The sequence below is a fragment of the Erinaceus europaeus genome, chromosome 6 (genome assembly GCF_950295315.1).
Source record: "Erinaceus europaeus chromosome 6, mEriEur2.1, whole genome shotgun sequence".
Classification (NCBI taxonomy): domain Eukaryota; kingdom Metazoa; phylum Chordata; class Mammalia; order Eulipotyphla; family Erinaceidae; genus Erinaceus; species Erinaceus europaeus.
This window is the reverse complement of record NC_080167.1, coordinates 68,334,643-68,348,311: the sequence shown is the minus strand read 5'-3', so window position 1 is coordinate 68,348,311 and position 13,669 is coordinate 68,334,643. Positions and strand designations below refer to the sequence as shown.

At 51.5% G+C, this 13,669-nt stretch overlaps 1 protein-coding gene across 1 annotated transcript; it reads left to right on the top strand.

The window, feature by feature from the left end:
- Positions 1-11,888: 11,888 nt before the first annotated feature.
- Positions 11,889-13,198, top strand: CCDC185 (coiled-coil domain containing 185). The gene has a single exon (XM_060192539.1). The coding sequence runs from the start codon at positions 11,889-11,891 to the stop codon at positions 13,053-13,055; it is 1,167 nt and encodes a 388-aa protein (XP_060048522.1). The 3' UTR covers positions 13,056-13,198.
- The last annotated feature ends 471 nt before the right edge of the window (positions 13,199-13,669 follow it).

The following is a 13,669-nucleotide window of genomic DNA, read 5'->3' as shown; positions in this document are numbered from 1 at the left end:
TGCCATGTGCAAGGTCCTGGTTTGATCCCCACTCCCCACCTACAGGGGGTGGGGGAGGAGGGGCACTTCACGAGCCGTGAAGCAGGTCTGCAGGTGTCTCTCTTCCTCTCTATCTCCCTCTCTCCTCGTAATTTCTTAACTTAATATTAATTTCTTAATATTAAAAGTTAAAAAATAAAAGGGAGCCGGGAGGTATCACAGTGGGTTAAGTGCACATGGCACCAAGTGCAAGGTCCAGTGCAAGGATCCCAGTTCGAGGCCCCGGCTCCCCACCTGCAGGGGGTCTGCTTCACAGGCGGTGAAGCAGGTCTGCAGGTGTCTGTCTTTCTCTCCTCCTCTCTGTCTTCCCCTCCTCTCTCCATTTCTCTCTGTCCTATCCAACAACAATGGAAAAAATGGCCTCCAGGAATAGTGGATTCAGAGTGCATGCACCAAGCCCCAGCAATAACCCTGTTGGGGAAATAAAGAAAAAGAAAGAAAAAAAGAAAAATGGCTGCTGGGAGTGGTGGATTGTCATGCACACACCAAACTGCAGCGATAACCCTGGTGGGGGGGAAATCTAGATTTTAATGCCACTAACACAAGGTGCGATGAAAAAAGTTCAGTGCTCAGAGAACTTTCGTGACAGTGGGCCTGGCTCTGGTCAGACAAACACTGACTTCTCTCATCCACCCAGAAAATGCCCAGTGTCTGCCATGTCCCTGAACTGGAGGAAGTTTAGTGGGTTACAGGTCCAGGGCAGGCATGCCCATTCTCCCCTGGAGTCTGTTGGCAGGGTCTTTGCTAATTAAATGTTCACAGAGCAGCTGATCTCGGCCCTGAAGAGACACAGCACCAAGAAGGCATCTGGGGGCTCTACAGAAGCTCCCCTTCTGGTGAAGCACCATTCCACACAGAAGGGAGGCCAGCTGGGGACTTCACCACAAGGAGACTCAGGCTTCTGGACTTAACTTCCTTCCTTCCTTCTTTCCTTCCTTCCTTCCTTCCTTCCTTCCTTCCTTCCTTCCTTTCTTTCTTTCCTTCTTCCTTTCTTCCTTTCTTTCTTCTTTTTTTGTCATTCTCAGGGCTTCACTGCTCCAAGTGAACATTTCCAGACAGAGGGAGAGAGAGAGAGAGAAAGATACCACAGCACCAAAGTTTTTGCCAGCACCACGAGGAAGGGGGATGGAGTCAGGCTTGAACCTCTCACTTGCACACATAGCAAAGCAGACACCTTCCCAGATGAGCTAACTGGCCAGTTCCAAACACACATTCTTTAACATTAACAAACAAACAAACAACTCCCAGGTTCAATTTTAGCAAGACAGGAAAAAAAATCCTTTCCAAAATTTTTAAAGGCATATAATTTTTTGAAGTTTCAACAGAGCTTATCCTTTTCTGGGATATCTAATATCTGTGCTATGTTAAGATAAAGGAACAGTTATTACATGCAAGTATTTCCCCACTGGGTTAACCTCTTTCCAGTGTTTCAGTGTCTGTGATCGAATTTCAGAAGCAAGTAACTGTGTCGTGTGCTTTGGTGTTATTTTATTTGTTGGGATGCATTGGATCGACCTTCTCGTGGTGCATCCCGTGAGTACCCATTCACTGGGGAAACTGACGATCCTTCCTAGCCGACTGAATCCACATGGATCCCAGTCACTTTCAAAGCCAGCAACAAGCAGCTCCTGACAGCTTTGCTGTTGACTGGCTACGGAAGAAGGACAAACGCTAGAAGAAGAATTTTACCCACAGAAAAGAACTTACCATCAGCTCTGAAAACACTGGAGACTTCCTCTCCGGCTGAGAATTGGGTAGTTACCACTTGCCACTTCTCATTGCTTCTGTCATGTATTTCTCATCTTACAGAGAAATTCCTATCACCCGCCCAAGCTGGTTTCCGCCCAGGAAGATCTACCTGCGAACAAGTCCTGGCCCTCTCAACTTACATTGAAAATAGATTCCAGAAGAATTTAAAGACGGGTGCTGTCTTTGCTGATCTCACAGCAGCCTATGACACGGTCTGGCACCGTGGTCTCCTAGTCAAGATCTCAAGATGCCTGCCTCCATGGGTGGCCAACACTATATCGTTTCTTCTCCAAAACAGAAGATTCCGGGTGCATCTGGGTGACAAGTCTAGCAGATGGAGACTTGTCTCAAGTGGCCTCCCCAGGGCTCTGTTCTGGCTCCTACGCTATTTAATATTTACATCAATGACCTCCCAGAAACTTCTTCAAGGAAGTTCATCTACGCCGATGACATCTGCTGTGCAACTCAGGCATCCAAGTTCGACATCCTCGAGGAAACACTCACGAAAGACATGTCTCTGATATCTGATTACTGTAAAAAATGGCGACTAATCCCTAGCACTGCAAAAACGGTATCATCTGTTTTCCATCTACACCATGCCTCGGCCTCGCGTAAGCTTAATGTGCAGCTTGGCGATACGAGAATCCGGCACGAAGCCCAGCCAGTCTATCTTGGCGTTACTCTCGATCGCACTCTGTCATTTCACGAACATCTCATAAAAACTGCAACAAAGGTGGGCGTGAGGAATAACATCATTGCAAGACTGGCCAGCTCCTCATGGGGCGCGAGCACTTCCACACTGCGATCATCATCTCTGGCATTATGCTATTCCACTGCAGAATACTGTGCCCCAGTATGGTTCTGTAGCCCCCATGTCCACTTGGTCGATTCCAAATTATATTCCTCCATGAGGATAATTTCTGGAACCATCCGTTCCACCCTGCTTCCATGGCTGCCAGTTTTTAGCAACATTGCACCGCCAGATATTCGTCGGGATGCGGCATCATCTAAGTTCATTTCCCACATCTACGCTCGACCGGACCTGCCAATATACGCGGATATCTTCGCCCACCCTGTCCAACACTTGACGTCTCGTCACCCAACCTGGTCCCCTACGACTACACTGAACTTCTCTGTTCCAGACTCTTGGAAACAGAGTTGGCAGTCAGCTGAGGTCAAGAACAAACACCTCATCACAGACCCCTGCAAACCTCAACCCGGCTTTGACCTAGCACGTTATGATTGGGTCCTCCTCAATCGCTATCGAACAGGCCATGGTCGGTGCGCCGCTGTGTTCCATCGCTGGGGAGCCAGAGACAACCCGAACTGCCCCTGTGGCTCCAGACAGACTATGACCCACATAGTCAACGACTGCCACTTCTCCAGATTCAAAGGAGGTCTCGAAACTTTACATCAGGCTCAACCTGACGCTGTTGACTGGCTACGGAAGAAGGGCAAATGCTAGAAGAAGAATTGCACAAAGGTTACTCCAAAAATGTAGAAAAACATCAGAAGCCAAAGCTGCAACCGACCTCCCCCGCCCAGAAATGTTTGAGATCCTCTCCTGCTCCGTCCTATTTGGACAAGATCTCTTCTGGCTGCTGTGGACCATGCTCACTCAGAGGGTCCAGTGATTAAAGTGAGGGGTGGGTTTCTCAGCCCACTGACCCCTGCTCTTGGGATTCTCTTTGTCTCAGCCAGAGCAGCGTCTTCATGCTGCTATGGTCAGAGTCCACACACACACACACACTCACACACACACACTCACACACACACTCACACACACACACTCACACACACACACACACACACACACACACACACACACACACACACACATTTCCAGCGATACCCAACCTGCCCTCAGATACATCTACACACACCTGTATATGTACAGATATGTTTTAAATTTCCTGATAATCACACTGAGGGAAGAAAAATGGCAAGAAGAGGGGAAATTAAGTTCAACCTGTCCTCAGCATTTTCATCCAATGGAAGCGCTCGTACACATGGAATAGTAGCACGATGAGAAACTAATAATGTCCCTGGGTACTAAACAGTTATATTTCCAGTCTCTTACTCCACTCTTAAAAAAAATTATAGGTGGGAGTCGGGCAGTAGCGCAGCGGGTTAAGCGCACATGGCGCAAAGCGCAAGGACCAGCAGAAAGATCCCAGTTCAAGCCCCAGACTCCCCACCTGCAGGGGAGTCACTTCACAGGCGGTGAAGCAGGTCTGCAGGTGTCTGTCTTTCTCTCCCCCTCTGTCTTCCCCTCCTCTCTCCATTTCTCTCTGTCTTATCCAACAACAACGACAACAACAATAACTACAACAATAAAACAACGAGGGCAACAAAAGGAAATAAATAAATAAATAATAAAAAATCTTTAAAAATAAAATAAAAAGTATAGACTACAGTTTTCATTCTTAGAACTGCACTGACATCGATTGTTCATATACTGCCCGGAAGGTTTGCAGAAGAATTTTTTTTTTTTAAACTGTGAGTGTGGAGTTTTCTGAGTCTGTATCTCATAGCTACATGTAGATACAGGGCCTGCTCTGCATCATCAGACCCTGTCACCTTGGGGCGCGCCAAGGAAAAAGTGGGGGTGGGTGTGAAAAAGCCAATGTGTGTGAAACTGTGGTGCAGAGCTGAATTTGTGGGCAGTTGAGCCATTCAGTCTGCTATCCAGTCACTGAAGCAAAACCTTCGGACCCAAGTATCACCGTCTTTGAAAATGTCATTTCAAAGCCACACATTGGCATAATTTTTTAAATCTAAAATGCTAGGTGCTGAAAGCTTTCACTTACAACGTGAACACTGGAGAGCTTCCACCATCTAGACCTGTACTTTCAAGTAGAAATGCACCACGAGGGGCCAGGCAGTGATGACACACATGGCTAAGCGCAGGTTCAAGGCCCTGCTCCCCACCTGCAGGGGGAAATCTTCACGAGTGTGGTGTGGTGAAACAGGGCGGCAGTTGTCTCTCTCTGTCTCTCTCCCTCTCTACCTCCTCCTCCCCTCTCAATTCCTCTGTCTCTATCCAGTAACAAATAAATGAAAATAATAAATAAATTTTAAAAGAAATATACCATGACATTGCATACACAAATACATCTACACACACCTGTACATGTACAGATATGTTTTAAATTTCCTGGTAATCACACTGAGGGAAAAAATGGCAAGAACAGGGGAAATTAAGTTCTCCATTATGTGTCACTTCATCCTCTGTGTTCAAAAAACCATCTCCCCAGGAGTTGGGCGGTAGCACAGTGCGTTAATCGCACGTGGTGCAAAGCACAAGGACCAGCGTAAGGATCCTGGTTCGAGCCCCTGGCTCCCCACCTGCAGGGGAGTCGCTTCACAGGTGGTGAAGCAGGTCTGCAGGTGTCTATCTTTCTCTCCCCCTCTCTGTCTTCTCTTCCTCTCTCCATTTCTCTTCATCCTATGCAACAATAATAACTACAACAATAAAATAACAAGGGCAACAAAAGAGAATAAATCAATAAATAAAATATTTTTTAAAATAATAATAAAATTAAAATTAAAAAAAACATCTTCCCAAGTGGTGAACTTTTTTTTAGGGTGCTGAGATGGCTTTGCTTCACAGTGAATTCTGGAAACCCACTTTGCTCTTGACCATACAACACACACCAGTTGGCAACAGCCCTCCTCTGGCGCTCACTCTGGCTATCTGGATGGAGCTTGTGTCTGTCCTTGGGCTCAGGCAAGAACCAGGAGCTTTGCTAAGAGATGGAATCAAGAGATGGACTACAACCGACAGTCCTTGTGAGGCAGGGTCCAGTTCCCTCGCTAGTTTGATTCACAGGGTCAGAGCATATTTTACCATATTGTCCAAATCTCCCACACAGGAAGTAAAAGAAACCAGAGGCCCAGGTCTTCCTTTGGCAGAAGGCCCAAAAGCTGAGGCCTCCGGGGAGATGTAGTAAGGGGCTGCCCTGCTGAACAAAAAATGAAGCTGATTGTTGGCCGTATCCTGGGGATGCTTGGCAGCTTGGCATTTGCCACACATCTCTTTCGCCTGCATTTGGAGGAGTTGCCCGAGGCTTCGCCAGCCCCCACCCTCCGGGGGTCATAATCTGATGCTGGGAAAGCAGGTGTGGTGGGCTGTGCTCTGAGCCCCCTGGTCCAGAAGGCTCCCACCCCAGGCCCCTCAGTTCTGTCAGCCTTCTGCTGTTCTACCTGGATTTTGGCTACCGGTGCAGCTTTTTCCAGCTGCTTTTTTCCCCCCTCTCTTTCTTTTTAAAAATTTATTATATTTATTTATTTTCCTTTTTGTTGCCCTTGTTTTCATTGTTGTAGTAGTTATTGTTGTTGTTATTGATGTCGTTGTTGTTAGATAGGACAGAGAGAAATGGAGAGAGGAAGGGAAGACAGAGAGGGGGAGAGAAAGACAGACACCTGCAGAGCTGCTTCACCGTTTGTGAAGCGACTCCCCTGCAGGTGGGGAGCCGGGGGCTCGAACCGGGATCCTTACGCCAGTCCTTGCGCTTTGAGCCATGTGCGCTTAGCCCACTGCGCTACCGCCTGACCCACTCCAGCTGGGTTTTTTTTTTTTTTTTTTTTTTTTTTTTTTTTAAGAGTGAGTCAGGAAGAGGGTTAAAAAGGCTGGGCACACTGGGGCTGAGGAAGCAGAATTTTATTGGTGCAGCAGTCTCAGGAAAACTTGGGTCCCAAAGACCCAGAGCCCCTTCTGTCCTTCGGAGTCTTTCTTTTATATTCTAGGCACCGCTGCACAGTGGGGCTGGGGAATATTTTACAGCTTAAGGGTATGAGACAGCCAACAGGGGAGACATGGTGAACGTTTTACAGCTCAGTACGTGCAAACTCCATGGGGAAAGAACAGATAGAGATGGGTGTTTGTTGCTGTCTTTGAATCCCTTTGTCAAGAGCACTGTTTTCAGGGTCTCCTGGGCTGAGATCTTGTCACAGCCACTCACCTTGTGCCCAAGGACCCAGGTTAGAAGCCCTCTTTCTCCAGAGAGACTCTGCCTTGAGGATGGGAGTTCTTGACTCTGAACTTGCCCCTTCAGCCCATGCCTCGCTGCTTCCTTGCTACTGTCTGTGTCTACTTGACTTGTGCCCGCCACATACAACGCCCATGAATGAGGCAATGGCCTAACTGGCTCTAGGTCTCCAATTTCCCTCTGCTGCTTTCCTAATTTATTCATGTTTTCTTTTAAGGGTCTATTTTATTTGCTAGGACAGGGAGAGATTGAAGGGGGGATAGAGATGGAAAGAGAGACAGAGAGACACCTGTTGCCAGGAGCCAGCCCCAGCAAATTATTCAGGTTTGCTTCAGGAAAGGGGGAGTCAGCGAGATGAATGAAGCAAGAGACACGTCAGTTGTTTCAGGTGAAGGAGAGGTGTCTCTGCCCTCTCTCTGCAGAGGTTTATTATTTAAACACTTTTTGCCCGGATATAGTTGACATCATGTAAGATTATTTTCATTAACATCAAGGATACAGATGACATCATGCATAATTGTTTTCATTAACATCAGGAATAACCTTAAACAACATTATTATTATTATTATAGGCATGTTTTCCTTAGAGAGTTCCCTAGGTCTGGGGCATCCTGATCTCTCCTTGAAAGTTTCTTGGGTCTGGGGTAGTCTAAATCCACCCTTGAAAGTTTCCTTGGTCAGGAGTAGTCTAATTTTTTCCTTGAAAGTTCCCTTGAAATGACCATCTGTGTTTTGACCATCTCCCTGTTCTGACCGTCTGTAAGAATAAACACTTTTCTCTGGCGCTAAATCTAATAGCTTTTCTTCTTAACCCATTCTTGGCTGGGCCTAACTAGATCATAGTAGGCTGTCCACCTGAAGAAATCCTCCGCTGCTAAGCAAGCACACGCCATGGGGACTCCCCCCGGCCAACCCCGCACATGTGAAAGTTCACCAACCCCCAGCCAACGGAAGTTCACTAGCTCTACCCACACATCCCAACATTAGCTACTCAACTGCACGACCCAGCACTCAGCACGGAGGCCTGCAAGTGGAAGCAGGGTGTTCGTGGGTGAGGGCGAGCAGCAGGGCTCTTCACATCTGAATAGAGACCCCAGTCGGCCACTCATGCTACAAGCCACCCATAAGTCTGGCTTTTGGTCTGAGTCCAGCTGATTGAGAAGCTGTAGTGACAAGTAGCTCCTTTTCTGAAAGCCTTTAAATGGGTACAGCAGCTTCCGTTGCAAGGCCATTTTAGTCTTGTGACACTCACTGCTGTTAATTGTTGTCACAATGTACTTCCCCCAGGGATCTCCTTTTACTGTCTGTCCCCAGGTATTATTTGTGCATATCCAAAATAGCCAATAGGTTTTTAAATTATCAATGTAAGGAAAAATGGCTTCAGTTTAGTTCAGGACTCCCCGATTTGCAGTTAGCCCTAGCCCGCTGGGGCTGTGCCGTACAGCAGGCCTGACTTGCCTCCGCCATTGTCCTCAGGTAATATTTGTGGATTTTCAATAGCCAATAAGTCTTCAAATTATCAATGTAAGGAGAAATAGCTTCAGTTTAGTCCAGGACTCCCCACTTTGCAGTTAGCCCTAGCCCGCTGGGGCTGTGCCATACTGCAGGCCTGACTTTGCTCCCACTAACCTGCAGCCCTGCTTCACCACTCATGAACCTTTCTTCACCCCTGCAGGTAGGGACCAGGGGTTTGAATTCATGGCCTTGTACATGGCAATGTATGTGTGTACTCAATATGCTACATCTGCCAGAATGAGACCTGTGCTATAGACCCAATAGGCTCACATTTTGGGGTTCAGGACTCCTCATTGTTACCCATGTGGCTAATTGCAACCCACTGTTTCATAAGCACACCTCAACTAACTTATCTGATGTGATATTACCGGGAGTCCCAGGACAGAAAGCCAGTAAGATCTGAGCAGCTCTGGGTGGAGTGGAGGCTCATGCTTGCCCTGCAGTCAGTCCTCTAGAATCCACCACCCCAAGGGACACCCCATGGGGCCCGGGGCAGCTGCAAAGGATCCTGGGATCTTTTGGACACAGCGGGGACCCCAGCCCCTTTGGGAAGCTTCTCATCCTTGAGCTGATATTTAAGGCCCTACAGAGCCTGGGCCCAGTCCACCTTCTTGGGATCCTCTGCACACATGCCCTGGGGCCCCATCCACAAACGCACCTGACCCCCATGAGCCAGACATTTCTGAAGCCCCTGATTATGGCCTGTGGCTTCTGCCTGGCATGTTCTGCCCAGCCCTCCTCCTGGACTTAGCACCAGTACCCCCAGCACAAAGCATTCGCTCTTGAGCTGCCCAAATGAACGCCCTTCAGAAGTGAGGCCTCCTTGCTGGAATCCTAAACTCACGGTTCTCTCACTCGGCAGACCTGTCACAGCCTCCCTTCCTGACCCAGATTTTCCCAGAAGGTGTGTGGTGCTATGAAGTGAATACTGTGTCCTGTACTGTGTCCCGTACACCATTAACACAGATGAGTAAGCCAGGCTCAAGTCCACAGTGAATTCTGAGGACCTTTTGAGAGACAGCAGGAGTCCAGAGGACTCACCCTTGGGAATCTGAATTCTTGGGTTCTAATTCTGATTCTGCTTCAAGTTAGACCTTTAAATTCAACCCTCCCCCACTTTAGTGTGACTTTAGTGCTTTGGACGTAACGATGACATGTCTAATGATATATATATATACATATACACATTATTTCTTTATTTTATTATACAGAGACAGAGGAGAGTAAAGGGGGAGATAGAGATAAAAACAGAAAGAAAGAGAGAGAGAGAGACCTGCAGATCTGCTTCACTGAGGCTTCTGCCTTGCAGGTGAGGACCAGGGGCTTGAACCCAGGTCCTTGCACATTGCAACATGTATACTAAATGTGCCACTACCTGGCCCCAATATTTATAAGACATTCACCACATGGGAGTGGGGCGGTAGCACAGCGGGTTAAGCACACGAGGTGCAAAGCGCAAGGACCAGCGTAAGGATCCCGGTTTGAGCCTGAGCTGAGCTGCCTCTTTCTCTTTGTATCTCTCTCATGAAGACAAAATAAAGTGATAAAGGCAAGGGGGCCTGGTGGTCATGCACCTAGTTGAGCACACACCTTATGAAGCACAAAGCCCCAGGTGCTAGACCCTGCCCCCATCTGCAGGGGAAAGCTTTGTGAGTCGTGAAGCAGGGCTGCAGGTATCTCTATCACTCCCTTCCCTCTCAATTTCTGGCTGTCTTTATCCAATAAGTAAATAAGAAGAATTAATATTTTTAAAAAGATTTTAAAAACAAAATCTGGGCTGGGTGGTAGCGCAGTGGGTTAAGTGCACATGGAGCCAAACGCAAGGACCGGTGTAAAGATCCCAGTTCGAGCCGCCGGCTCCCCACCTGCAGGGGGAGGTCACTTCACGGGCGGTGAAGCAGATCTGCAGGTGTCTGTCTTTCTCTCCCCCTTCTGTCTTTCCCTCCTCTCTCAATTTCTCTTGGACCTATCCAACAACAACAGAAGTGGCAACAATAACAACGAGGGCAACAAAATGGGAAAATGGCCTCCAGCAGTGGATTCATAGTGCAGGCACCAAGCCCCAAAGATAGCTCTGGAGGCAAAATAGTAATAATAATAAATACATAAAGCCTACTGCTTGAAGCTACACTAAGGGGTGTTCAGATTCCTGCTTGAATTCCAGCTTGAATCCCAAAGATAAGCCTGGAGGCAAAATAATCATAATAAGTTGTCGGGCTAGTGTCCCGAGAGGGAGAGATGACCCGTGGCGGCAAAGCAATATAAATCTTTATTCATTTGAACGCCCCAGAGCCGGGTGCTAGCACACCTGGTTAAGCCACGTGGCACAAACCGCAATGACCGGCTTCCGCCTCTCCTCTGCATGCCCACCCTCCCCCAGGTCGGGACACGGAAAAGACAAAACAGAAACAGAAGTGGCTTGATAATACCATACGTGATTAGGAAAGGGGTGGAGAAAGGCAAAAGGGGCCGGGAATGGTATGGACCTCCCCAGCAACTGTTGCTAGGGGTTCAACTGGCAGGACTAGCAATACCCTGCAGGGGAATTAGGAAGGAGACCTTTAGTGATTTGTAAGACAAAGCAGAAGATTGATATATAGATAATAAAGGGACAGGCCATAGTAGCAGGGAAGGAACGTAGGGAGGAGTCTTTAAGGAATGCCAGGCTCCTGTGGGAAGATGCAGGATGTTTTTGTGGGGGAGGGAAGACTTGCATGGCCGCCAACCTTTTGAGGTTTATGTCTCCCCTTTTGGTTCAACCCTTCCGTAGAGAGAGAGACTTACAGGGGTGGACTCAACTCTCAGGTCAAGCCCTGCCAGGCTCCACCACATTCCCACAACCTCACTGCAATACATAAATAAAGCCTACTGCTTGGCTGGGAGTATGGATCGACCTGTCAACGCCCATGTTCAGCAGGGAAGCAGTTACAGAAGCAAGACCTTCCACCTTCTGCATTCCACAATGACCCTGGGTCCGTACTCCCAGAGGGATAGAGAATGGGAAAGCTATCGGGGGAGGGGATGGGATGCGGAGATCTGGTGGTGGGAATTGTGTGAAGTTGTACCCCTCTTGTCCCATGGTTTTGTTAATGTCTCCTTTTTAAAATAAATAATAATTTTTTAAAAGCCTGCTGCTTGAAGGTGCACTAAGGGGCGTTGTTCAGATTCCTGCTTGAATTCCTGCTCGAATCCCAAAGATAACCCTGGAGGCCAAATAATCATAATAAATACATAAAGCCTACTGCTTGAAGGTGCACTAAGGGGCCTTCAGATTCCTGCTTGAATCCCTGGGGGGAGGCGTCCACTGTGCCCCTCAGCCTGGGGCTTTGGCTTTATTATTGTCGTTATTTTATTCTTATCCAGACCTCCGCTCAGCTCTGGCTTATGGTGGGGCCGGGGATTGAACCTGGGACCTTAGAGCCTCAGGCCTGAGAGTCCCTTCGCAGAACCACCGTGCCAGCCTGCCACCAGCCCACCCCCGTGCCCCTCGGTTTGCAAGGCCACCCCACGCCCTGCGCATTGTGAAGTGTCCCTGGCGTCACAGGCGCGGGGCACCCGGGGGCCGGGCGGCACGGACCAGGCACCCGGCGCAGGATGGAGGGCTCGGGACACCGGTCCTCGCGGCGGAGCAGCTGGGCCCCATCGCCCGCGCCGCCCCCGCGCCCCCGCCGCCGCCGCCCGCGCCCCGCGTCGCCCCGGGAGAGCCGCAGCCTGGGCGACCTGGCCCGCCGCCCGCGCCCCCGCGCCGCCTGGAGCGAGGCCGCCCCGCCCGAGGGCTGCGGGCACTGCGCGCGCTGCCGGCCCCCGCGCGCCCCGGACGGCGATCGCTGGGCGGAGCCCGCGGGGCCGGGATCGGGGTCGCCGCCGTCGGCGGGGTCGGGACCGCGCAGACCCCGCAGCGCCCCGGGGGAGCCCGGCGGGGAGGCGCGGCGCCGGCAGCTGCAGAGCGGCCTGCGGGAGGCGCTGGCGTCGGCGCGCGGCCAGGAGCTGGTGGCGCTGGTGCTCAGCCGGCTGCAGAAGGCGCAGCGCATGCGGGAGCTGCAGCGGCAGGCGGCGGCCGCCTGGGACGACCTGCAGCGCTCGGACCGCCGGGTGCGGAGGACGCTGGAGCGGGAGCGCAGGCTGCTCCTGCAGCAGAGCCGCGAGCACTGGCAGCTGCTCGAGCCGCGCCGGGCGCACGGGGGGCCGCGGGCCGGCCGGGAGACGCCCCCCGAGGAGCGCGCCCGGGAGCCGGCCGAGCCCGGGAGGCGGCGCTGGCCGGAGCCGGAGAGGCCGCCGGCGCGGGGGGAGCCGCCCTGCCCCGGGAAGGCGGGCCTCAGCTCCCTGGTCAACTACGAGGCGCGCAGGGTGCTGCGGGACTGCCAGGCCAAGGCCGAGGAGCTGCTGCGCAGGCTGGCCCTGGAGCAGCCCGCCGGGGAGGCGCCCCCCCTGGCCCCGGGCGCTGAGCGGCCCCCGGAGGGACGCAGGCGGGCGCCGCGGGCCGAGCCGGGCGCGCACAGGGGCCCCCGCGACAAGGCGCTGCAGCTGCGGCAGCCCGGCCTCCTGCGGGAGCAGGTGCTGGAGCAGGTGCGGGAGCGGCAGAGCCACGTGGCCGGCATCAAGGAGGCGCTGCGCAGGCGCGAGCGGGAGGAGGCGCCCCGGGATCGAGCCCGGGACCCCGGCCGGGCCGCGCCCACGCCCACCACCCCCTCCAGCGGCTCCCTGGACGCGCTGCTGCTGGAGGCCCGGCGCCGCGCGGGTCTGCAGAGGGGGCGCTACTGACGGACGACCCCCGGGCCGGTCCCCACCCGCACCCCCAGGCCCCAGGCGGCCGTGCCTCTTCCTCCTCCTCCTCCTCTTCTTCTCCTCCTCCTCGGACTGTTAACTCAGCACCGGTTTTTTAAAAATACAAATCAGATAGCTGCACTTGCTGCGCTCGAACGGGTTCCTGGGGCAGCTGGGCTGGGGAGAGAAACGTGGGGCTTTGCAGAACCGACTTGCCTTTGTGCATGTTGACTTAAGGTTCATCTAGGTCCCCAGGCATCCTGAGCAGATAAATACCCGCGGCAGGGAAGCCCGCCCTGTCCTGCTCTCATGGGCCCTTCAAGCTTGGTGCCTCTCACTCAGGTCCAGGAACAGGAAATGGCTGAGACAGGGTGACCTTTCGAACTGAGCGGCCAGGTTGGCGTCATGGTAGCATCTGCAGCTTGGTGGCTGAAACAGCTTCAAGATACGAAAGCAGGACAAATTATTCAATGATGAGGAACCCAAAGGCAAGAATATCGCAGATGAGATTTGGGGGTGGGGGGTCTCCATTTTGGGAAAAAGTAGGTCTATTTTAGGTATATTCCAAGGGGCCCATGACTTTACTAACCTTTGCTTGAGCCCAACAGCTA